Consider the following 27,529-nt stretch of genomic DNA (forward strand, 5'->3'; position numbering starts at 1 on the left):
TTGAAATTATTTTTAAACACTTTCAGTTATGTGTGTATTTTGTATCTTTAAACATGCTGACTAATGGAAATTTCTGGTTAAGATTTTATAAATCAGAATAATAAATTTCCAACTGGAATTATGTCCTCTTTATTGACATTGTAAGATCAGTGTGCAGTATACTATGGTTTTCAAAAATGCTTTAAGCATGCCTTCATAAATAATATTTACCTTAAAATAGGCACTAACACTTCTCATTTGAGTCTCAACTTTTTGTTCAATTAGTGGAAGAAATAACCTAAATTTTAATTTTCATCCTCATCATGAAGTTGTGTGATTGATATGCAAGATATTATCTCATGTCCCTGATGCTGGTGTTTAAATTGAGAAAGGTTAAGAACTTAGTTCTAGGGCATATAGCCAGGCTGTGAACCAAAACCAAGCCTTTGGACTTTAAATCCATTACCCAACCCACTATTGTATACATCTTTGGAAAAAAAAAAAACTCTTTCATTCATCTATTTCTACATAACAAATGACTCTAAAACTTAGTGGCTTAATACAAAAATTTATAATTACATAATGATTCTGTAGATCAGAATTATGGGCAGGGCTCATCTAGGTGATTGTTCCGCAATTGTGGTATGGCTGGGGTCACTCATTAGGCTTCACTCATCAGGAAGCTCAACTTCTAAGATAGCATTTTATCCTCCAGAGTTACTCTCAAGATGATCTCTAATCATTCTAGCTTGGTCTTCCTTACAGCATGGCAGCTGGGTTCCAAGAGAAAGAATACAAATGCTGCCTGTTCTCTTACAGCCTATGCTTGGAACTCGTGTAGTGTCACTTCTGCCTTATTCTGTTGGTCAGGACAAATCACAAGGCCAGTCCATATTCCTGAGCATGGAAAATAGACTCTGTTGATGACATGACAAAGAATTTGTGGCTGTCTTTTCTTACCACACATATTAAAATAATGGATATATAAACAAATGATTACCAGGATATAATACTAGCTCAGTTACCACAGATGCCTCACACTGTATTTATCATGTCCACATTTAGTTAGCTATGTGAAACTTTCTAAAAATTGGTATGTGTGAACTATAATAAGTTAAAGAATAACTTCAGAGGTCATTGATTATGGGCTTTATTTACCTTCCTTTTTTTAAAAATTTTTATTGGGGTATAGTTGATTTACAATGTTGTGTTAGTTTCAGGTGTACAGCAAAGTGAATCGGTTATACGTATACATATATCCACTCTTTTTTCGATTCTTTTCCCGTATAGGCCGTTACAGAATATTGGGTAGAGTTCCCTGTGCTGTACAGTAGGTCCTTATTAGTTATCTATTTTATATACAGTAGTGTGTATATGTTAATCCCAATCTCCCAGTTTATCCCCCTCCCCCACCCTTACCCCTTGGTAGCCATAAGTTTGTTTTCTACATCTGTAACTCTATTTCTGTTTTGTAGATAAGTTCATTTGTACCCTTTAAGATTCCACATATAAGCAATATCATATGATATTTGTCTTTCTCTGACTTACTCAGTATGACAATCTCTAGGTCCATCCATGTTGCTGCAAATGGCATTATTCTGTTCTTTCTTATGGCTGAGTAATATTCCATTGTGTATATGTACCACATCTTCTTTATCCATTCTTCTGTTGATGGACATTTAGGTGGCTTCCATGACCTGGCTGTTGTAAATAGTGCTGCATTGAACATTGGGGTGCATGTCCCTGAATCAGCATAAAGATCATAAACATCAGATCTGCTGTCACTATCCCTTGTGGTTTCTCTACCTTCCTTCTTAATGTCCAACAGAGGCCAAACCATGTGAACGCGAATTTAGTTATAAATGTCAATAGCTTTACCTAGTAATAGGTTTAATGATAGTAAGTAAAGTTGTTTTGACAGAGGCAATAATAGGCGTCTTTCCAATTTTCAGTTTACATAAAGTTCTAATGGATCTCCAGAATCAGCAACTGAAAGAGTTAAATGACTGGCTAACAAAAACAGAAGAGAGAACAAGAAAAATGGAAAAAGAACCCCTCGGACCTGATCTTGAGGACCTAAAACGCCAAGTACAACAACATAAGGTTGGTATATTTTATGCTATTTGCTTTCATCTGAAAACAAACTCTAAGTGTATATGTGTATTGCGTACATACATATGCCATGGTTTGCAGATAAGAAAGAATTGAAGCTTCAATTGAGAAGAGTTTTAAAATAATTCTTACCTAATGTTTTTTGCAATGTTTACTTTTTCAATACAAAGTAGCTATGCTTTTCATATTTGAAAAAAAATCAAATATATTTCTGGAAGAGAACAAATGCAGGCTATGTGATTTATTAAAGTTTTGGTTTCTTGGAAGAGGGTCTCTGTAGGGATTACCTGCAAAGCAAATTTAAGTAATAACTCCAGATTTTTTAAACATGCTTTTACCTTCAATTCATAAGGTCTGAGAGCAGGCCAAGCTTGATGAAAGATGAACGTCTGTAGCATTGCTTTCCTATAAAATACAGACTCTAATAATTTTAATATTTCCATCTTGCCTTTCTTCAATTTATTTCTGCATTTATAGTTATGCTCCCTGGATGCCAGAAAGCATTTATTGTTTCTGTGGTTAGAATTTCTACATAAATACTTCTTTTCTTTTCAGCATCCATTTTTTAATTGAGGTGTAATTGACATATAACATTATATTCATTTCAGGTGTGCAACATAATGATTCCATATTTGTATACACTGCAAAATGATCACCATACTAAGTCTAGTTAACATCAATTACCATATAAAGTTAGAAATTTTTTTTCTTGTTTTCTAGATTTACTCTCTTGGCAGCTTTTAAATATACACTACAATTTTTTTTTATTATAGTTACCATATTGTACATTACACCCCCATGACTTACTTATTTCGTAACTGAAAGTTTGTACCTCTTGACACCATTCACCCATTTCACCCAATCCCCAAGCCCCCTCCCCTCTGGCAACCACCGTTCTGTTTTCTGTATCTGTAAGTTTTGTTTTGTTTGTTTGTTTGTAATGATTTTTAGATTCCACATGTAAGTGAAATCATACAGTATTTGTCTGACTTATTTTGCTTACCATAATTCCTTCAAGCACCATCCAAGTTGTCACAAATGGCCAAGATTTTATTATTTTTTATGTCTTTTATGGGATATATGCAACATTCTGATGTATATATATATATATGTATATACCTCACTTTCTTTATCCATTCATCCATCAATACCCACTTAGGTTGTTTCCATGTCTTGACTATTGTAAATAATGCTGCAATGAACATGGGGGTGCATATATCTTAGTGTTTTTGTTTTCTTCAGATAAATATCCAGAAGTGGAATTGCTGGATCATATATAAGTTTTAGTTTTAGTTCTTTGGGGAACATCCATACTGTTTTCCACAGTGGCTGCACCAGTTTACATTCCCACCAACAGTGTATGAGGATCCCCCTTTCTCTACATTCTCCCCAACACTTGTTATTTCTTGTTTCTTTGATAATAGTGATTTTGACTTGCATTTCCCTGATTAGTGATGTTGAACATCATTTCATGTGCCTTTTGGCCATTCGTATGTTTTCTTTGGAAAAATATCCAGTTCCTCTGAACATTTTTAATCAGATTTTTTTTTGAAGTTGAGGTGTGTGTGTTCTTTATATATTTTGGATATTAATCCCTTATCAGATACATGATTTGCAAGTATTTTCTCCCATTTGGTAGGTTGCCTTTTTGTTTTGTTCATGGTTTCCTTTGCTGTGCAGAAGCTTTTTAGTTTGATGTAGTCCCACTGGTTATTTTTGCTTTTGTTCCCATTGCTTTTGGACTCAGATCCAAAAAATCATTGCCAAGGCTGATGTCAAGGAGCTTACCACTTATAATTTCTTCTAGGAGTTTTATGATTTCAGGTCTTACATTCAGGTCTTTAATCCATTTTGAGTTGGTTTTTGTGTAAGGTAAAAGATAGTAGTCTAATTTCATTCTTTTGCATGTACCTGTCCAGTTTTCCTAGTACCACTTATTGAAGAGACTGTCCTTTTCCCCCTTGTATATTCTGAGCACCTTTATTATAAACTAATTGACCGTTTATGCATTGGTTTTTTTCTTGGCTCTGTATTCTGTTCCATTGATCTATGTGTCTGTTTTTTATGCCAATACCATACTGTTTTGATTACTATAGTTTTATAATATAAATTGAAATCAGGCAGCTTGATGTCTCCAGCTTTGTTCTTCTTTCTCTAGATTGCTTTAGCTATTTGGAGTCTTTGGTGGATCCATACAAATTTTAGGATTCTGTGCTCTATTTCCATGAAAGATGTGATTAGAATTTTGATATAGGGATTGCATTGAATCTCTTGATTGCTTTGGGTTTATGTACATTTTATCAGTATTCTTCCATGCAATGAGCATGGAATATCTTTCCATTTATTTGTGTCTTCTTCAGTTTCTTTCATCAGTGTCTTACAGTCTTTAGCGTACAGGTCTTTCACCTCCTTGTTTAAATTTATTGCTAGGCATTGTATTCTTTTTGATGCAATTGTAAATGAGATTTTTTTAAGATTCATTTTTCTGATAATTTGTTGCCAGTGTATAGAAATGCAACAGGTTTTTGTATATTGATTTTATACCCTGCAACTTTACTGAATACTGAATTCATTTATTAGTTATAACAGTTTTTTTGTGGAGTCTTTAGGGTTTCCTACATATAAAATCATGTCACCTGCAAATTGCAAATTGTGACAGTGCTGCATTCTAATAACCATTATAAAACTAGCTCTGGGTCTTATTGTAGGAACAGAGCCTTGCTGAGTCCATCAGGACACACACACACACACACACACACACACACACACACACACACACACACACACACACACACACACACACACACACGAACCTTCATGATTGACCCAAAATTAGGGTTGCCAGATTTAGCAAATAAAAATGCAAGGAGCCTAGTTAAATTTGAACTTCACATAAACAATGCATTTTTTTAGTGAAAATATGTCCCCAATTCGTTGTTGTTTGGCTGAAATTCAGATTTTACTGCACATCCTGGTTTGTATCTGACAACTCTATTCAGGATTATGTGCTTCTTGGATTTATGGCTTTGAAAGGAAGTATCTGCTCCCTTAACTCATACCTCCTAAATCTACATCTCACCCAACTTCATTCTTTTTTTTCTAACTTTTTGTCATAGCTAGCTTCACAATTCTTTCATGCAGATGAAAGATACCTTTCTTTCTAAGTCCCAGAGTTCTTTTTTATTTAATGAACTTCAGGTTCAGTGAAAAATGGGGCTGGCTTTTGCTATTGCTGCGGCCAAAGCCATCCTTTGGCCACAGCAGCTTAAGGTTAAGCAGTCTGGGGAGAAGCTATAGCTATGATAGTCCTGCTGGGATTAAAATACCCCGCTGGGAAAAAATAAAGCATCAACTGTATTCTGATTTTCACATGGAAATTGTGACTAAAAGAGGTTCGCTTGTCACATAGATTTTAATTGAACATCTGATAAAGATTTTAATTGAACATCTGATAAAGAAGAGCCAGTGCTGGACCTTGAATTGGACCACTTTTTCTGTGTGGATTGTGCATTCCTCAGGTAGACCATGTACCCATTCTCTTCCCCTTGACCTACTGGAAGTTGTGTGCAGACAGTTTCTGAATATACCAGTGGCTTCATCCCTGCCTGAGGGCATTCACTGGCCACAGGAGAATCTGCCAGTTGGAACACGGGCAAAAAGTAGTTAGTGCTGCCAGAGCTGCCATTAACCGAGGAGGGGTGGGAGATGATGGATACATACCCTAGAATCCCTGCCCCATGGTGGAATGATTCCAAGGCGTCTCTCAATTCCCACAGTTTCTCAGAGGTTTCCCAGCAAAACTGGGCCCTAGATGTCCATGGGGTAAACTGGCTCACAGTCTCACCCTCTCATAATGTCTCTTGAGATGACTTCTCAAATAAACTATTTGTACCCAAATATTTGGCTTAGGGTTTGTTTGGGAAAGAACTCAACCTAAGATAGCCTTCTTGCCTGGGAAGCCAGAATACTATCCCAGCATACCATTGACTAAATATGTAATTTTCAGAAATTATTGAATCTCTCAGGTTCTGCATATTTTCACTTTGGAAATAAAAGTGTTGAGCCAGTCGATTTTTAGTGTTTCTTCCAGTCATGGTTTTAATGTTTTGGAATGTGAGGCATTTCAGGCAAGGACAAGACTATGGACAGTAACATGGAGCATCAGAGGGAGGGATGTTGGCACTGGATGCCTGGAGTCTAAGGAGGAAGCCTGGAAGCAGGCCTGCAGGAGAGAAGTGGCAGAGAATGGTAGGGTAGCTATAAGGGTGAGTGACTTAGGGCAACTGTGAGCAAAGGTCTCACCTGGAAACCAGGAACAGAGCCTTCATTGAGGTTAGGCTGTCCAGGGTCTTCATATTCTGCCAATTACCTGAAAGGTTTTGTACTTGCCTCTGGAAGATTTAGAGTGAATGGAATGGAAAGTATCGGACTAATATTGTCATAAAATTTGAATAGATTGTCCATTACTTGAAAATGTGCCTTTTCTGATGAGTATGAAATTGCTTTGAAGAGAATAATTTGAAACAAAAAGAAAGCAACAGAACTATATGCAAGTTGATTATGAAATCGTTTACATCTAGGATTTATTCATATAAGTGCATAAGGAAAAGCAGAAGGAAATGATTTGCTGGCACAGAAAGCGAGGCCAACTTCTGCCTTTAACTGTTTAAACCCACTTCACGATATATTATTTTTTTTATAAAATTAAGACAAGGGAAAAACATATTACATAGCTGAGAAAGCCTGACAGTTGATAATTCTCTTTTGTTACTTGAAGTAATTACAATGAGAAGAAAATTTTTTGACAAAATCTAACAGTTTATAAAGGACTTTAATTTATATAAATGGGAAACGTATATTTTCTTAGAAGTATATACTAAAAGGAGTAAATATTTTTTTTGTTAGTGTTTCCATGCTTCATAGAACAGAAGAAGGGATAAATGTTCTTTCTTTAGGTAACTGAATTCAAACTAAAGCCTTATTTGAATAATCATTGCAGCTTTTCTTCCCAAGGATTATTAGTGAATGAAAATAAGGAAATTGCTCCTTCTGACAATGAAATACATCAGTAACCTTGGAGTAGTCAGAAAGTAACCCCACCCTGCTGCATCACCATGCTTCTCACCTAATATAACATTTAGTTTCTTTAACTTCATATCCAGAGACATTACATCCTAGAGTGATCCTCTTTGTTTTTTTTTAGGAGATGATTACAGATGACAGAATTAAAGAAGAGATACAGGTTTTGTTGCTAGGAATGGATATAAATTCTGGTCAGGTCAGAGGGCTCTGGCGTGCGTGTCCCCCCCCCGCCCCCGGCCACCCCCTTTCTCTCTCTCAGTTGGAGGGCAGATCTTGCAAGTACACCATGCATATTACAGATCTGCTTCTCTATGTTCTGTGACGGTATCCTTTGCTATCTCCATTTCAATTGCATTTTATTACGAGGCAGGCTAGAAATTCAACCACTGTGAAATGCCATGGAAATAAGTCACTTTCACTGAATCTGCCAATTAGGCAAGGTAAAACGATCGATCCTATATTGGTGGTTACTATTAAATCTAGCCAAACTGTTAACTCAGGGTAACTGGGAAAAGTTCAATTTGCTGCAAATTTGGAAGAGACCAGTCATTCTTCATAGCTATTGCTTTGGGGCAAGAATTTAGAGGTTTACTTTAGATCTGAGTCACCCAAAAGTGATTCTCTTGGGAGTGAACAAATTGAACCTCTCAATCTTCTTGTGAAGGAACACGTCAGAAATGATTCTGGTTGGTTATTTCTGTCTTAAGAGAAAGATTTTATTAGTGATGTTCGTAAGGCATGAAAGCGTTTCCCTAAAAGGAGTGACAATATTATTGAGGACAATAAAAGTTGTCAGTGGGCTTGAACTTTCATTAATGGGAAAGAAGTTTGCTATTTTGGTGGGTATTTTAATCAAAAAGAAAATAATTGACTCAGGAATCTTGTCTCGTAGCACAGTCACACTGAGATGAGGTTTAAAGCTTAGTTTACTAGCTAAATTTCCAATTCTTATGAGAGATTTAGACTTTTATTATTAGTTACATCGACCTAGTAAAAACATCAGCAGTGTTTATTAGAATTTGTTATTAGAATTTGCAGGTATCAATGTGACATGTTATGACTTTAGTAAATGTTCTTTGTTAAGTTCTGATTAATACAAATTAAATGACCTCTTAGAAGCTCAGTCACCTATCCTTTCCTTGAAGCTTAGTTAATCACAAACATTTGGATTGCCAAGATTGTGAAATATCCTCTTCTGGTGACCTTTAAAATGATCTAGATAGTCATGTAATGGGAAGATTTAGGTGTAATCCTGCCAAAGGATTTGACATTTCATTTCGTTCCATTGCATTTTATTCCATATCACTGAACAAACACTTATTAAAGCAAAATAGCTGCTGTGAAGAATACAGAGACCTACTGTGTATGGAATCTTCCTCCAGAAGCTCACATGCTAGTATATCAGATAATGACACAGAGAACAAGTGACCATTATACAAGGTAGAATATGTCAGATGGCTTGAGAATGTTAAAAACAGTGATTTGTTTGGGCAAAGGAAATGAGGTGGGCAATATAAGGTATGTCACTTGCCTAGGTCACGTGCTGCACTATGCTCCCTGCTGGAGGACCACAGCCTGATCATGGAGGGTCTTGAACACAAGATAGGCATTTGGAGCTGATCTGTGGGCAATACGGAGCCCTCGTTGATGATAAATTAAACTGAGGAGAGCGGAAATTTAGGAAAATTTATATTTTAGGAAGATATATCTTGTAAGATAAATTAGAGCACAGATGAACAGGAGGCCAGAATATGTTAGGAAGTTATTGCACAAAGTATATAGAGCCTGAATGAAAATTCTTTTTAAAATGTTTTAGAAATCAACAACAGAACCAAAGAGACTAGATTTAGGGAATTATCAAAGAGTTCAAAATAATAGTTTCTGAGACTCGGCAATTGGGAGACCAAAGTTGGATTTTAAAAAATAGTACCAAGAGAGAAATGCAATAATTGAGAAGAGGATGAGTGATTCTGAAAAGCTAAGAATGCCATAGAATCAAGCAGTGCTTTTAGTGACTAGTAAGTTCTCTTCCATCTTTAGCAGGATTAAAAGTACATGTTATTAGTTAGTGCTATGAAATTCCATTTTATTTCCTATTTTTTGCCCCCGTAAGTGCTTAATGAATGTTTAATGGCTATGACAGTAAAGATAAATAATATAATTAATAAAAAAATACTATGCTACAGCCAGAGAACCAAAGAGACCTCTCCTGTGTTTCCCCAATGTCTAGCCAAGTATTTAGCACACAATTGATGCTCAGTAAATGTTTTTTGGAGCAAATGCTTTAAATAATTCTGACTACTTCTATCACACACAGATGCTCCATCATTGTTTCCACTCTGACAGAGACATGAAACTTACAATTTAAATAAACAGTAAAAAAAATTGAGCAGAGTCAAGAAAACAATTCATATAGGTGAAGAAGGAACACATTTTTAAAGCTACTTACATGGAGATATTATCTCTGGTGTCCTCTCACTGACTCTGACTTTTTTTCATTCCTTCTCTCCCTGTTTCATTCTCTGTTCAAATATCTTAATGGTTATAACCCTGGCATCTTTTTATAAATGTCACAGAAGATGGTACTAGCAGTCACACTTGTGTGTGTCCGTAGAAATCAAGCATGTGAGCCTTGGTTATGCGGAAAAGGAAAACCATTCAATGGAATCAAATCCTCAGCTGGCTACCTACCATAGATGGCCAATTCATGAGGAATATGTGTACAGTCGACCAGCCAAAGAAACTACAGTGTCTATAATCCTAACAACTTTGTTTTTAAATTTGTGTGTAGAACTCTGGTTTTGTGAGTTAGGTTGAACTTGCTATAAATTGTAAGGACTCTTTTTGTCCTTATGGCCTCAGTCCTAGGCTCGATCAGGTCTTGCTTGCCCCTTTAAGCTGGGCTTACAACTTAACCTTCCTTCTGAAATTTTTAATTAGAGAGGAGAGAGAAGGCCTAGAGATGTTATTCTGTCTCTTTCTTTGGTTTCCCTATGGACCTTACTTGACCTTCAAGGGGCAATGTATAGGAACCATGGGACGAAAACATGCACCCTCTAGGTGGGCGATACCATGATCCTATCAACAGACAGCATTATGACAAACAGGTTCTAAGAGAGAATATCCAGATAGGAAAGATTCATGAGAGAAAAAGTAGGAAAAAAAAGTACTATATAAAGAATCTAAGCCATATAGATAAAAGTAACTTGAACCCCCATTAATACTCAAAATGTTATATTAAGCACATTTTTTATGATTAGCATTTGTCATTAAGACATACCAATGTTAACATTACTTTCAAACAGTAAGAGAAGGAAGACCTAACTATTGTGTTCTGTGTGTGTGTGTGTGTGTGTGTGTTTAATGCAAACTTTGTGATAGTAGTCTTTCATATGTAATAGGTTGAATTCAAGTATCACTGGGGGGGGTGGACCTGAAACTTAACTGAGTACATACACATACACACAGGAGTTTTTAAGTTCTATTCATGTGATTTATGAGTTATAAGAAACATATATTTATCTGTTATGCTTATTTGAGCTATATTAATATCTCTTATATGAGAGGCAGTATATCACATATTCTGAAGCCAGACTGCCTGGGTTGAAAACATAGCTCTATTATTACCTGTGAGCCGAATGACTTTGCAAAAGTTACTTAACCATTTTGTGCCTCATTTTCCCCAAGTATGAAATCAGGGTGATGGTGATGATGATACCTATCGTATAGGGTTGATAAAAACAGTTACTACATAATTGCATAAAAAGCACTTAGGATAATACCTGATGCCCAGAATTATATAAATTATCTTAGCTATTATCATAAGACATGACTTTTACCCAAGTGAAGTTGATTTGTGTGGTAATAATATTCTTTTGACATGAAGAAGTGGCAATTTAATGTTAAAATGGACAACATTACACTTTATGGTTTACACAGCAGTGTATGCATGATACTCAGTTTTAATTTTTTTTAATCTAGTTGAGAAGACACCTAATTTCCCACCAACATACTATAAAAAAGCAGCAGATTCCAAGGATAACGTCTCATATTAGATAATGCCATTCATTTACTTTAATTATAAAAATAATAATGCAATCCATACCCATGTTCTTATTTTCACAAATTAAGTGATTCCAGCTAACAGGTGACTAATTAGCAACTACTGAACACTGATTCAGTAATATGGCTCAAAATGTTACAGCCCTGCTTCAGAGTACATCAGTGCATCTGCTAAAATGTAACTATCCAAGACCCCATTATCTTAGAGACACCCAGTTTATTTTTTATACTTAATTTCTCCTATAATGCTTATTTATCAGAAGTTTCTGCCCTCTGAGAGGGTAAAACAAGAAGGAAAGAAAAAGACCCTATCTCTCACTTGAGTTGGTCTCAGCTAAAGTATCTTTATTTTATGAACCAATACAAGTTAATTTCAGTTCCCTTCAATGGGTAATGCAACTTTAATATTGTAAAGGAACTATTTAAGTATATAAAACATTTTAGAATACATTTTAGGGGGAAATTCTTCACAAGAAAGCCACCACTGCTATGATAATATGAATTTTAAGAAAATATTTTTTCTTGAAAAATAGATTTGTGTATTTTATAACAAAATGTATGACCATAAATCCAGTCTCATGTAAAAGTAATGTTGAATATTTCATTATGTATCTTTCTAAGGAATATAAAATTGTTAACTACAGTATACTATCATTTTATGTTTATGATTTCTGTTATGAACAGAATGATTTCTAGTAGCACAACTGGTAGTACTCTGATAGTCAATGGAACTACATTTTTCAGAGGTAATTTGTACTGCATAATATTTAATATTCTATTAACAAAGATCTAGGTCATATCTAGTGAGAATGAGAACACTACTGAATCACATATTTTTACATGATATTCTGTCATTTCAGCACACTGAGAATATTTAGTAATTGAAGATACATAATATAATTGTCAGGGTATTGGGAAAAAATACTGATGCCCAGAGGAGCTATTTCCATGCATCTTAGCGTAGGAATAAAATGATACAGTGATGATGTCAGAAATAGAAGAAAATAAGCATTTCTTCACTACCTGTCAGTTCTACTGAGCATGGCAGTTGCTGATTCTAACGTATCATCTCATTTAACTCCAGTACTAAACCTGTCCTGGAGGGATTTAAGTCCCTAATTTGTGGATAAATAAATGTATTCAGAGAGGTTGAGTTGCCGAAGGTAACTTAAACAGTAGTTGGTAGACTCGAGCTTGTCATCTTGACCTGTCTGCCTTTGAACCCAGACTCTTCGTCTATTCTGACATTCTAGTAACCTTGATTCCAGTGGCAATTCTAGAGGCTAGAGCAGATGCAGAGAGTAGCAAAGAGATTCGAGAAGTGTGGCACTCAGTCCCTCAGGCTTGGAAATATCTAGTTGGAAGAGATGGAGAAACTAAGTGCATGTAAGTCCTCAAACTTAGAATAAGCAGTAGGGAAAGAGAACACATTAGTAGTGGCTGTGTATGAAATGCTCAGAGTTACGATGCTTAAGGAAATGATTTTTCAACATTAATCCTGTAGCTCTTTCTTTAAAATTAGGGCAAACGGGACTAGAAAGGGAATATTGAAGAAAATGGGCTCATGATGAGAATGGCAGTAATGATTGAGCAGGAAGAAAATCAGTAGAATTGAATGTTACGTCTACATACTAGCCAGCCAATGCAGATAACGTCCTCTGTGGTGCACTTGAAATCTTCCACCCCAGCCCTCCCTCCCAATAATCCTGTTCTCTTCATTTTCAATAATTATTTTCAGGCTAATGACATTTTGTAATTATTTATTAGATTTTCTTGGTGTTCACTTATATGCAGGATGTATGGATAGATGCACGCATGCGTGGACTGTAGAGGGAGGAGGAAAGTTAGGAGAACTGAGAGCTAGTATTCAGTGATTAGGATCTGTCTTCCTTGCTCCATGAAATAGCTCCTTTGACCATACTAATTTTTCAGCAACGTATGAGACCACTGGATCAATTAGTTTAAAGCTACTGTTGTTAATCTCATATAAATAATTTGGAAGTTAAAGTCTTATTTAAGGATTTAAAATGTATTTTTCTTCAGATCCTAAAGCTTTACTGTAACTTCAGCCCTTCTTTTCCTGGATTTCCAAAACCACATTCCATTTCTGTACGTAGAATGCTTATTAGAGGATGATGACACCATAAATTAGGTAAGGGTGAATTAGGTGAATATTGGGTCCTTGCAGTGTAAAGTCCTTGTTCTGAATGTGCCTAAGTATGAGTTTTTAGAACTAACTAGCTGTTAGTGTTTATAGATTTTATACTGTGTACCAGGCAAGGTGCTAACCAGTTGTAGCTTATTCATTCTTCCTAATCCATTCTAATGAAATAAGTACTCTTATTATCCCAGTTTGAAAATTAGGAAGCTGAGGCTCGGTGAGGTTGGAAACTTTTACAAGGTCACCTAGCTGCTAGCAATACGTGCAGGAATCAGACTCAAAAAATCTGATGTTAGATCCCACGCCTTTAAACATGCACGTATTTTTGTCACTCTGTCATCCATAGTTTGTCCTTTTCTACTTATATTCTGAAAGATGTAGGGGTACATTAATGGTCAGCTCTGTTTTTAAAACAATTTTTCACATTTATTGAGCCCCCTTTCTGTGATCGGTAAGCATTGGGTGCTTTTAAAATCTGTAAAACATCTTTGAAATGGTCTTTAGGGCCCCCCCCCCCCGCCTCTTTAGTAGCTTAGGATTTAGAAGAAACACAAACATTTATTTTTTTAACAAAAAGTTTAAAAAAATGGGTTCTGATATAAAGACTAATTTAACTATGCAATAACGTTTAAGTGGGTATCAAAATAAAAGCTATTCTAGGAGAGCCTGTTGGGAAAGCTTATTTAAAATATTTAGCAAGTTTATAACAAAATTACATGCTGTAAATATATCCTTATGGGGAACTAGTCAGTACTGTGACCAGTCAGGCTTAGTTAAGTGAATATTGGACGGAAAATAAAATGGGAAGTCATTTCCAGATCATTTCATTCAGGGAATAGATAGAATAAGGAATACAGAGCCTAGCCCAGTGCAGAGGTGATGGAAAGAAGGACGTAAGAATGGCCATAAGAGAAAAAGTAACGAGAGTGATATATTGTCTATCCTCCCCCTATCATTTCCTAAGAAATCATAAAGTTTTCTGATTTGCCTGGGATGCTTTTATTTGAAAATAAAATCAATTCACCTCCAGATGTATTGCATTAGCTAATTGTTCATAAGCATCTAGGAATTTTTTTGGCTTCTGAGCTGGATTTTCTAAAATAGTAATTTCCTAGATGTTAGACTTATCCCATGTTCATAGAAACTCTTCTGCTTTCTTAAGATATTTGCACATTTTATGTTCAGTGCGCATTTTGTTATCATCAGTCTTTTGTGTACATTTATTTGACTAAGCTAAAAACTATAAATCACTGAAACTTAATAGTTTACTAAGCATATTTTAATTATATTAATTTAAAGTGATGTGTGGGAGGCAGTAGATAGCCTTAGAATCCATGCAGAACCCATGATCTATGTTGTCATAGTTCCATAGTTCCTCCTATGGAACTTACTGGAGATCCAACCTTGTTTATCTTTTCTATTACTCTAACTTTCTATTAATTGTTGTTCTTTACCTCTAAATGTCAAATCTGATAATTCCCTAGCCTCATATATGAGGGTGAGTCAAAAATTATCTGCACTCCGATTATATTAAAACTTCTGTAAATTCTACAGCCAGAATGCAGATAATTTTGGCTCACCCTCGTATTTCCATGCCTTTATTTTCCAAGCAGTATTTCACATGTGTGCTAAGAAAGGGTAAAATAGCATAATTCTAAAGTAAACATTGGAGTGACTCTTCAGTGGGTGTCCTAAGCCAGGTTTTGAAGACCAGCTTGACATGGGTCAGAGCAAGAATTTGGTACCACTGAAACATTTGAAGGAAATAGATGAAAAGTCATATTTAAATCATAATGTGAATATGTACTAAGGAAACAGCAAATTTGGTCAGGTTCTTTAACTCGAGAATAATTTATTATTTACAGAGGTATAACAAAATATAAGTTGGTCGAATCTAAGCATTTTTAATGTTATATTTCACTGTTGGCCTTTTCTCTTGTCATAAGGAAAAAAAAGATTGTTAGTCGACATTAGAAAACAAACATTGCTGACATTTGTATCTAATAATGGTATAGAAATTTAATTCGGAGCATGACAGATTTTTAAATATCTGATAAGTGTAACAAATGCATTACTTTAAGAAAAATACTGGCAAGAAATACATAATAAAATACCTAGTACATATCAGTGTGTAAATAAGTTATATTCTTTTAATAAAGAAAAATAGACTTTAACAATCATATATTACAACATTTTAATCTGAAAACATTCTCTTCTGACAGGCAAAAATTTTAGTGTGTTTCTCCGGGAATACATTTGTATTTGGAACAATTTATATTTAAACCTCACATTTCACGTTTAATTAGCAAATCAACTGTAAATCTCCATTATATAAATCCAGCTCTGAGAAATTCAAATCCATAAGAAGTAAATAATTAATTAAAAAATAATTGTAAGATAGCTTTTAAAACTTTAATGTATTTTAAAAATTAGTTGCCTTGAGAATCCATGTTTTCTCAAAGAGGGAAGCAAGAAGGTGTACTTTATACCAATGATCAAGGCCCTTATTCCTGGATACATAGGTTGGTAGAAATTTTTAACTTTTTAAACTCACCGTTTTCTATATGGCATTTTTGCTAATTCTAAGAATCAACTTCATTTTTAAAAAACAAACTCTGGACATTGGATATTTTATAGTCTTTTGTGTTTTGCAAATAATGGGATTAGCTAATACTGTGATATTCATTGATATTTATTTTTGGAGTTGAGGTCTGGGAAAACAGGAGATGATTACAATATTGCAGTAGCTCTGTCTTGCAGCTATTGAGTATGCTCAGAAAGGTCAGTTTAAGCTTTTCTGTTTTAATCCCTGATTAGGAGTAAAAGAAATGATGTAATTTGAAAAAGTCAGAAGAGAAAAGGAGATACTGGAAATGACGTAAATCAGATAGAGTATATGCTAATCTACTGTAGTGTTATGCACTCTTCGTCCACGGTGGAGAACCTTTCCCGTATTCCTTTATTCCCCTCTACTGACTGTGAGTTCAGATGGTTCTCATGTTTGATTTTAAAGCTATTAACTCACAACTAGGTTTAGTGGTACTTTGTGTTAGCACTTCAGCAAAAGCGTAACATGTAAACCCTTGATCAGTATGGCAAGAAGGTAATTTCTGATTATAGAACAAATAGATAAGCAAAACAAAATCAGAAATCTAAGTACTGGAGAAAATAACTAGTATATTTGATCATATATGCTTTAGAAAGATGCAACCTGAGTTTCAAAATAACTACTTCATGGCTCAAACAATGATTTTCTCAGTTTCCTTTACTAAAAAGTATGAAAACAATAAAAATATAAAAAATGTGAACAATATAGCATTATTTTCTAATTGTCTTTAATATATGTAATTAAATCTCATACTTGTGCAGTAGGAAAAAAGAATTGGCAAAATTAAAGAAACCAATTTATGATATACTGGCCACCAAAATATTATTTTTTTTTAAATTTATTTTATTGAAGTGTAGTTGATTTACAATGTTGTGCTAGTTTCTGCTGTACAGGAAGGTGATTCAGTTACACACATATATATATATACATTCTTTTTCATGTTCTTTCCCATCGTGGTTTATCCCAGGATACTGAATATAGTTTCCTGTGCTCTACAGGAGGACCCTGTTGTTTATCCACCCTTTATATAATAGTTTACCTCTGCTAATCCCAAACCCCCAATCCATCCCTCTCCCGCCCCCGCCTGCCTCCTGGCAACCACGAGTCTGTTCCCTGTATCTGTGAGTCTGTTTCTGTTTCATAGATAGGTTCATTTGTGTCATATTTTAAATTTCACATATAAGTGATATCACATGGTATTTGTCTTTCTCTGACTTACTTCACTTAGTATGACAGTGTCTAAGTCCATCCATGCAGCTGCAAATGGCATTATTTCATTCTTTTTTTACGGCTGAGTAATATTCCATTGTGTATATGTACCACATCTTCTTTATCCATTCATCTGTTGATGGACATTCAGGTTGCTTCCATGTCTTGGCTGTTGAGAATAGTGCTGCAGTGAACATCAGGGTGCATGTATCTTTTTGAATTACAGTTTTCTCCGGATATATGCCCAGGAGTGGGATTTCTTGGTCATATGGTAGTTCTATTTTTAGTTTTTTGAAGAACCTCCATACTGTTCTCCACAATGGCTGCACCAATTTACATTCCCACCAACAGTGTAGGAGAGCTCCCTTCTCTCCACACCCTCCAAAATATTATTTTAATTATTGTTTTTAAAATTCCTGGCTGACACATTTAAAATGTTCCCAGTTCTAGCTTATATAACTCCGAAAACAGACTCAACATAACTTTCAAGGGCAACTCTGAATGTTAATGTTTCTATTTTCGGCCTCATGGCAGAAAGAATTTTATTAACCAGTGTAAGCTCTGGAATGTCAAAGGCGTGATAGGCAGTATAGACTCCACACACAAAATAGATGCATAGTCATTTTATTCTAAATTGCCTCACTTGAAAATGTACTGTGAAAATCTGGAGGGAGGAAGTAAAAGTAAGTGATTTTGTAGTGCTCTAAAATGTTGAGACTTGAAAATAAAATTCCTAGGATAAAAATGCTCAAGTATTTGAGTTTGTGATGCAGCTAAACCTAGTAAGTTCCCTTACACCTGCCATAGGGTTTGAATAACTAAGAGCTAGTATGATAAACGCCAGGCGTCATTGTTTCACAAGTAGGGATTGCAGGTTTTCTAGAAAGTAACAGGCTTTGTCCCAAACCTGCTCCTTCATTCTTGTATTATATAATAACATATCCTAAGAAGCAGACTAAATGACTGGGAATTTTACCTACTCATTTAGGGATTTCCAGGTAATAAATAGTGTAGTGTGATAAGGTCTTGGAGGAACTGAAGCTCCCAAGCAGGGTGCCTTGGATCTAGAGCAGCCTCCTCTGTTTAGTCCTCCTCTGTTTGCCGTCTGTTTATTCCTCTGTTTACCCGTTTATCTTTACAACAAATCTATACACTGTGATTTTTAAAAGATTGGAAAACTGTTTTTGGTTATATGTGCTTGATAGGATAACTTTAAGTACACTTAAAAAAAAATCTCTCCCATTAGATTGTAATCGTTATGCAATCAGGAAGGGCCAAACTCACCTGTGCATATTGCCCTCAACCCTCCACCTGGCGCTATTCATTCAACAAATGTTTATTGATCTTTAGTTGCTTGGAATATGTGGTGAGGACGGGGTGTCTCTGTTCTAGTGGATCTTATATTGCAGTAAGTAAAGACAAACAACAAATGACTAAAGTAATACATAAGAAAACTCTGAGTGTGAAAATATTATGTTTAAAAAGTTATAGAAATAGTAACTAAGAAGCAAATTTAGATAGCATCTTCATGAAAACCTTTCTGAGCAGATGACATTTAAACTGAGTCCTGAATGCTAAGAATGGGAGATTTAAAGATACGGAGGAAGAGCAATTGGGGTGGAGCAAACAGCTTGACACATTGTGGAAGAGAGAGAAGCCAAGTACGATTTAAACATAGTGTCAGAGGGCAAGAATGGTATGCAGTTAGATTAGAGAGGCAGGAAAGTGCTAGATCATATAAAGATTTCAGGTTAAAGGATTTGGATTTTTCCTCTTAGTGCGATGGGACTCCATTGGTTTTTATCCGGAGGAATGCCATCTGATTTATAGTTGAGCAGAGGAGAAGGAACCAGCAAAGGAGCTAAAAAGCAGTTCTAAATGAGGTAGGAGGATAATCAGGCAAGGGCACTACATGGAGCTCAAGAAGAAAGAAGAGAGGGTCAGGAATGAAGGAATGGTTAATTAGGTTAGTAATCAAAATGTCAAGTAAGATGCTATCAAAAAATGGCTCTTGGATTTGGGAACCTGGAGGTTGATGGCACCCTTTACAAGAGATGTTTTAATGGGATAGCTGGGTAAAGGGAATAGTAGGGTAAGGAAGTAGAAAGAGTAACTGTAGAAAACACAAAATATTTTTTAGTGAAGAGGAAATACTGAGGCAGTAGCAGGAGGGGTTTTGGGTCAAGAGTTTGTTTCGGTTGATAACGGAGAACTGTAGAGAAGGAGACATTGAAGAAAAAGTCCTTGAAAAGTAAGAGGAAGTGGGATAACTGGCAGCATATCTTAGTATACCTTTCTCAACAGATGCTTTCTCTCTCTGTACTTTCACATTCAGTTGACAAAAACGTGCACGTTTTGCTGAGCACCATAGCAGGAAATTTGCTTGAAATGGTTCTAGTCTAATAAAAAATTAGCTTACCCAAAACATGGCAGAAATAAATCACACTCATTTGGGAAGAAATGTTCTTGGCATACAGAGCAGGAGACTTATTGTAATTTCCTTTAAAAAATTTATCTTTCAGGTGCTTCAAGAAGACCTAGAGCAGGAACAAGTCAGGGTCAATTCTCTCACGCACATGGTGGTGGTGGTCGATGAATCTAGTGGCGATCATGCAACTGCTGCTTTGGAAGAACAACTTAAGGTCAGATTATTTTCTTTAATACACTAAATATGTCATTCAAAATAATGAATTGCAATTCAGAGAATATTTAGAAAATTTAAAAAGTGATTTGTATATTACAAATATTTAGAATGCAATGTATTTATTTAAACCAATTCAAATTATGTCCCACTCGTGGGACATTTGTGCATAATTCCTTTCCATTATACACTCTTTGTTCACACTAGCTTCCTGGCCTTTGGGGAAATATGTAAATGCAGATCTGTTTTTTAATTATAGTTGAATAGCATACGTTAGATAACTGGTCAGAGGAATATTATTTATGCTCTCTGCAAACCTACAGTCTGAGAGAGGACAAAGGTTAAAAAAAAAGACAGAAAGGATCACATTCAATTATATAAGAAAAAAATTAACGCCTTCAGTATATTTTTTCCTGGAAACCTTCAGTTGTAGTCTTGACGAGGACATAGCAGGATGTTCAAGTCATGGAAATTTTGTTAGAGCAGATGCTTAGCCTTTGAATCCCTCATTCAATCTGACTCATAGTAATTGTGTCCTTGGAAAAATAACTAGTACATGTAAATAAAGGATAATGTGGATATTTTCATATTTTTATATTTTCTTCCTAATTGGAAATGATAGTTTTGTTGCAATTTTTTAAAATTTCAACAAAGCATATATACATATACCAAACATCAATATTAAGGGAACAGTTTATTGTTCTGAATGTGACACATGCATTCACATATTTACCCAATCACAGGTTATATTCGAGGCATTCATTGTACCCACCACATGCCTGCCTTTCCTTTGTGATAGTTAGGGGCCAATAGTCTGACAAGTCTGAGGATCCAATCAATGTGGGTTTAAATAGCTTTATAAGCCTAAGGTGGTTCTAAACCTAGTTTCTCTTACCTAACCTATAACATGGTTTCTTAACTCCTTATCTCTGTTTTCTTCTCTTTTGGTGTGAATTGTTTTTTTTTTTTTTTTTTATCCCAGTGAAATGTCATTTCCTAAGGTTACTGCTTTAAACTACCAATCTCCAACAATATTATCTCACTTTTCATCATTAAGTGAGGAAGACAAAAAACTGTTGAACTGCTACAATTGAGCACTTAATATATACTAGTGATGCACGTTATTTGCTTATATTTCAATGAAATCGCAGGGATTACAGATCTAAAAAGGTTTATGACATCCAATATTATAACATATCATTGCATATATAGTCAGATTTGTTGTACACACACACACACACACACACACACACACACACACGACTGGCTAAAGGACTGACAGGCCACTGCCACACCCACTTTAAGGAATTCCGTAGTTCTCATACAATAGTGTTATGACTATTTACAGATGGGTAAAAATCTAATATTCACTGTTTCTCAGAAATTCTCAGAAAAGATAAAAAAAAAGGCTGGGAGGCAGAGTTTAGAAGGGTGACTGGTTAAAAAAAAATTAAGGCAGAAACTTTTCTAAGTCACAGAATATTTCCAGTTAAAATAACAACTGAAAAAGTCACTTTGGCACCACCGGACCTAGTACAACTAGCTTTAGAATATAATTATTCCAAGATGATGCCTGTGGGACTAGGCCACCTTGAAAAACAGTCGCTAGCACTCACAGAGGGTGATTGGGTTAGATCTTAGGCAGGATAAATTAAGAGTGGTGGCCCTAAGCTTTTCTATATTATTATCCTACTTGCTTTCATTTTTTACCTTATTTTCTGTGTGTCTTTCTTTGACCCTGAAACATCTGCTAAGACAGCTGCACGTGTATTGGCTACTCCTACTCCACACAAGCTCAGTCCACATTTGTCCATGATTGCCTCCCCCCCTTAATTATCATTGAGCATAGCCTGCCAGCCTCCTCTTTCCCCCTTCACCCCCTTTCCCCTTTTGATAGTCTCACTTCTCTTACTGTCACCTGACTTTTAGATAATCTAGACTAGTGCTAAAAGAGCAAAGTTAAAGGACTTACGTGCTGAGAAGACCCCCTCTTTGGCCTTTCGTTGTTTCTCTTCCATCAGTTTCCTCAGTCCCAGGGGAATCCGTGCTTGAATTCTATGCCTTATTTAACCATTGGTTTGAATTGCCCTGGAATGCTGGGCTCTCATTTGACTTTGGAATTTTGATGATTCATTCTTAGGTTCTTTACGAGTGATATAATCTTATCTTAACTAGCTTACTTTTTTATAAGGAAAGAGAAGAGGGAGAGAAGTTGGTAGAAAAAGAGGAGGAGAGAAGAAATCATGAAGAAGAAAAAGACAGAAAAATACATTAAACAGCAACCCATATATCCTCTGCATGTGATAAGAATTCCATGTATGCTTCAGAGACTGAACTATCATGTTTTGTACTGGGCCCTGAGGAATTCTGTTAGCAGTAATAGGAAAAAATTTTAGGAAAGAAAAACAGGTATATGGACTCAGTACAAGGGGAAAAGAAAAACTGGCAGGAACCTGAGATGAATGCTTCAGAGCTTTTGTTTTGAAACAAGGTCTGGTCATCCATGGCTCATTCCTGAAGACCTGCTAGTGTTTAACACTCACCCCACACCTTCTTTCTCCTCCATGGCCTCTCATGTCACCACAGTGCCTTAACCCATTTCTTTCCAATTTGCTGAAGTACCAGAGCCTCAAAATGGAGACCCGGTTGTCTTTAGTAAAGAGATACAGATGGGGAAAACTGGGAAAGGAAGTCTTTGATTTAATTCAGTAACAGAGAGAGAGAAAGAGAGAGATGTTCTTACCATCTTGAGTTAGAACTCTAAAAATACTCCTCATGGAATATCTTTACATGTATTGACTTAGTTCTGTGAACTCTATTATAAGTTAGATTTTCTCTAACTTTAAAAGACTTTTAGAAGTCTTCTTTTTAAAAGGCTTGAAGAAAAACAAAGTTAGGTCAGAACATATGCTTAGGGATTCTGAAAGATGGCATGACTTATGAAGGATAATATTCTGAGGCATGCAGTGTCTTGTAAATTAATTTGATTCTCTCTCTCTCAGAGGTTCAGCTTGTCCCTCAGCAATGTCACCACAGGTCAGAAACTTGTCCTTAACTTTAGAGGTTTCTATGATATCAGTACACAGAGAACCCGATTTGTAAGCAGTGATGCCAGTTAACTAATTTTGTTGAGAAATAGCTTGGCTAAAAAACTAAGCTGTATAATTTACGTAGAGTCTTCAGTTGTGGAATATATTACCATACCTCTCATTTTTTTTTTTTTTTTTGATGAGTACTTGTTCTTACTATGTCATAGGAATTATGCTGGGTAACAGAGGTGAAACAGTGAACAAAAAAAGAATTTGTTCTACCTTCTTGGGTCAGAAATGAGTAATTTGTGAGCATGCTGCCTTCCTTGGAACCTCAGAACAATGGTAGTTCTTTCTCAGGCTCCCTCTTTGACTTCAAATGCTGATTCCTTGTCACCCGTAATCGCCGTGGTAGGCTTGGTGGCTGCGCTCTTGGTACTTGCAATCTAACAGAGGAAATAAATGCTAATCATATATTTACAAAAATGAGCAAATATTTAAGAATGGACGTAACTTATTTCTATGAAGAAAAGGAACAAAGTTTTGTGACAACAAATTAGTCTGACTTAAGCTGAAGCTTGAAGACATGAAATGATTTCCTAGTAAAGCGATGTGTAAACTATGATCTAAAAGACATGTTGGAGGGAACTGTATGAAGTGTGTGTATAAGGGGATTGCTAGAGGTGCATGTGGTTTCCAGGAAGGGGAAACAGTGTATCAGGGGAGCATCGCACGCTCAAGGAACTGAAAAAGGTCCAGTTTGGCTATAGCATTGGGTTTCAGAAGAGGAGTGCTAGTGGAGGCTTGGTGGGTAGACAGGGGCTTATCTAAGAACTAGAATTAGTGTGTGATACTAAACTCCACCATAATTCATTCAGTCAACAAATGCATTGAGCAGCAGCTGTCTGCCAGGATGGCGGCTGGGACTACCATGGTGGGGTTGGGTGGGGGCAACAGTCATGGCACCTGCCCTCTTGGACCTGCACTAATTAAATGCAGTTTAGTGTAAAATTTTGGCCATGATGAGTTCAATGTGATGGATATATATATATTACTAGATGATTTATCTTGCTCTAGAAGGTAAGGAAAAAGGTGTACCTAAGTGGCCTTAAGTGAGATGTGAAGATTTAGTAGAAATTAATTAGGAACAGTAGTAAGAACAGGAAAGTGTTCCACGTAGAAGGACCATATGTATTCATTCATTCGACACATATGTATTCAGTGCCTACTAGGTGCCAGCCAAAAGTCTAAGCTTTGAGGTTAAGTACAGACAAAACATAAATTGTTCCTCTATGAAGCTTACATTCTAAGCAAACATCAGAGTAAATAAGCAAGCTTTACATTATGAAAAAGGTGCTAAGAACTATAAGGAAGAAAAACAGACTGGAGAAGGAAGCAGTTTTACATGGAGGGGTCAAGGGAAACTTTGTTGAGAAGGTGACGTTTGAGCAAAAACTAAAACAAAATAAAGGAGGTGTTTTGGAGGCACACAGGTCCTATGGGCCTTTCACGTTTGAAAACTGAAAAAAGACTATAGAGCATAAAGAAAACCTATTGCTCTAGGGAGATAGCTGTTTCTAGTAACAAAAAAGAACCAGAAACCTGGTTAAGCCATAGGTCTTACAGATGCTCTAATGAAAGCATTTTCCAGATAAAGGGTAGAGCTATTAGAATCCCTTTTTTGGATATGTTCTACTATGCAAGTTAACACTTGAGAGTCCACCTAGATGTATTAAAGGTGTCTAAGGCCACAGACCCGTGAGAGTTTCTGGCATATAAAAAGTGTTTAGATTATTTTCTTGAATGATGTTAATCTTTAAGTTACTGAGAGAATTAAAGGTATGTCAAAAGAACGGATACATACAAACATCCTCTTTTGAAGAAGAGCAACCTGGAAAATACAGTTCTAGAGCAGATTATTAAACATAAGGTTATGCCCACATGCATAGTTTCTTGCTCATCTGTTGAAGTTAATAAACTTTATTGAGTAAAGGAATAATTTTCAAAGATTAGAAAGGTCTCTAAGAGCTAAGGTACATTCACTAAAATCAAGACATGAAAACCTACTTGATATCAAATGACATTAAACAGTTTGTGCAAATATTACATGGTATAATCAAGACAAATTCTTTGGTGGCTCTATGAAGTTGGTTGACCCAGTGCAATGGAATAAATGTAAAATGTTTCGATTTCCCTGAAGTATTTTGCAAAGCCTCTCATGGGATGCCTGTGGATAAGGTGAGCGTACTTATTTCTGTGTGGGTTGGTGGAGAACATCTGTGTTGTAATATATTCCTTCCTGTTATCTGATTTATGTGCCAGATAATTGGACTGAAGATGATTGGACTCCTTTATTCAACCTTCAGAGTCAGAAAGTTTGGGGACAAGAAGCCATTTGAGGATATACTTGGGGCACTGTGTAAATTTCACCCCCACAGGAGTGGTTACTGGATAAGTTCCTCTCCCAAATGACTTTAGAAGTTTTATAGCAATGTCCTATGAAGTTAGATTGTCACATACAAGTGTTATATTCTTGTCTTTCATGTTTTAAATCAGAAAAGACATATTTACTGTTTGAAATTTTACTGCTTAAAAAAAAAGCAGTATCTTTAAGTTTTTGATAAGAAAAATCTGAGTTCCCATCCATACATGTGAATGTAAATATATATATAAATATAAGTATATATACATTTATACAAATGTATGTACATGTACATATATATATACATTTACATTTTCTCCATACATATGGATGTATGTGTATACACACACACACACACATATATATATATAAATATATATATATACATGTATGGGGGGAAAGAGAGAGAGAGAGAGAATAGAGAGAGACCAACTGACCTTACTTGGACACAAATTTAAGATTAAGTCAAAGCAAGATGATGTAGATTCTTAGTAAATTAATGCATCTTGGATGTGGCACAATGTCTAGATTGTAAGGACTAATAATTATGTTCTGTGCTGGTTTGAATACACTTTTATTTTAGTATCTTAGCTGAATTTTTCAGGGATAGTGACATCCTGTAAAGAATGTTTGTAGAACCAAGGATTATTTAATTTTAAGAAAAACCTAAGTATAGATAAGGGACATGTGAGCAGTTTTGTTGAAAAAGGTAGACATTTTCTCTGTTTTACTTCAGAAGGTTGTGCTATCAAAAAATAGGCACAAGTTGATAAGCCTGTATGTCTTCTAGCCAGACCTCTTTCCTGAGTGCAATTTCTTCTCTCCCATTTTCTGCTGGATATATGCCCTTGAAGTTCAAAATTCACCTCAAACACAACAAGGTGAAACTTAACTCATTGTGTCCTACTTCCCCCTAAACTTTCTCATTTTATTGACTTCCCCATTTTTGATATTGTACCACCATTCACCTTGACACCTGTACTGGAAACCTGGAGGCATTCCAGACACATCCCTTTTCTTTCTCTTGTGAGCCCTCTAATGTAATCAGTCACAGCATTGCTTACTGTCTCTCATATTCAGTGTTTCATCTTTGTTCCTGTTACTATTTTCCCATATCTTCGACCCCTGGAAGTCCTTGCCTGCATTCTTGTCTCACTTCAATCCAATCTCCACATTGAAGTCAGTGTGGAATTTCAAGAGTCTATATAACAGTTTCTCCTTTGCTGAAATCCTAAGTACCTTTCTGTCCTCTACAGTGTCTCATCCCTTAGGCCTACAATGAATAAGTGACCCCCTACCTGTCTCTCAATGCTTATCTCCTATTACAGCCCTCATATCCCTCAACCTCCATTCTCTTCCTACAAGCTATTTCTGATACTCTGTATGTCACTGTCTTTGTATATGCTGTTCCTGTCATTCAGAATACTCATCTTCATCGTGTCTGCTCGGAAAAGTCCGACTTCACGTAGCAAACTCAGTTCAGATTTTCATCTATGAATCTGGTTTTTTTATATAGTCACGAGCACTCCCTTTTTTGTGCCCTCTCTGTAACACGATCATGCCTCTGTTGTTTGGAAGGGAAATTGTCTACGAAAAAGTAATTGTTCAGAAAGGCTATAATGTCCCTTTGTCTATCATGGCTTGGAAATGGGACGTGGAACTAAAAGTGTTTATGGTACATACCTTTGGGATAATTAGGGTGGAAAAAAAGGCTATGCAATGGTAAATCCTATAGGATTAAGAAATAGGGGTTATTTATGAAGAACAATACTGATGAAAATATTTTTGATGTCTCTCTCTAGTTTTTTATTTTATATTTGGTGAATAAAAAGCACGTTTAAAAATAAAGATAACTTTAAATGTGGTAGAACTAATTTCACTAAGCCAAGTGTCAACAACTGTTGCCCATGAAGCAGTAATTATAATTATTAGCACTTTTGTGGGCTCATTATTTTCCAAGAATTGAATATAGTTGGTATGTAATGCTGTCTCTATTTCACAAGTGAAAAAGTCTATGCATAATGAAGCTAAATCCAAGTTCATGTAGTTTGCAAGTGGCACAGCTGGGACTGGTACCCAGATCTGTGTGATATCTCAGCCTGGGCTTTGTCCTAGTCTCTCAGTTTCATAGGAGAAGATTACTGTGTGACCTTGAGAAGATTATTACAAAGGGAATTTATGCAAGTGTGTTAGGATGATAATATTCTTTATGAATATTAAGTGT

The 27,529-nt window shown here is 35.7% G+C and overlaps 1 protein-coding gene across 5 annotated transcripts in view; it reads left to right on the plus strand.

Moving 5' to 3' along the window:
* DMD (dystrophin) overlaps window positions 1–27,529 on the plus strand; it is a 1,940,210-nt gene that overhangs the window by 517,984 nt on the left and 1,394,697 nt on the right. For all 5 annotated transcript variants that reach the window (XM_057717394.1, XM_057717395.1, XM_057717398.1 and 2 more), the window contains 2 exons: window positions 1,932–2,082; window positions 19,736–19,855. In XM_057717394.1, coding sequence (XP_057573377.1) covers window positions 1,932–2,082; window positions 19,736–19,855 — 271 coding nt within the window. The remainder of the gene's footprint in view (window positions 1–1,931; window positions 2,083–19,735; window positions 19,856–27,529) is intronic.

This window comes from Hippopotamus amphibius, chromosome X (genome assembly GCF_030028045.1).
Source record: "Hippopotamus amphibius kiboko isolate mHipAmp2 chromosome X, mHipAmp2.hap2, whole genome shotgun sequence".
In the NCBI taxonomy this organism is placed as follows: Eukaryota; Metazoa; Chordata; class Mammalia; order Artiodactyla; family Hippopotamidae; genus Hippopotamus; species Hippopotamus amphibius.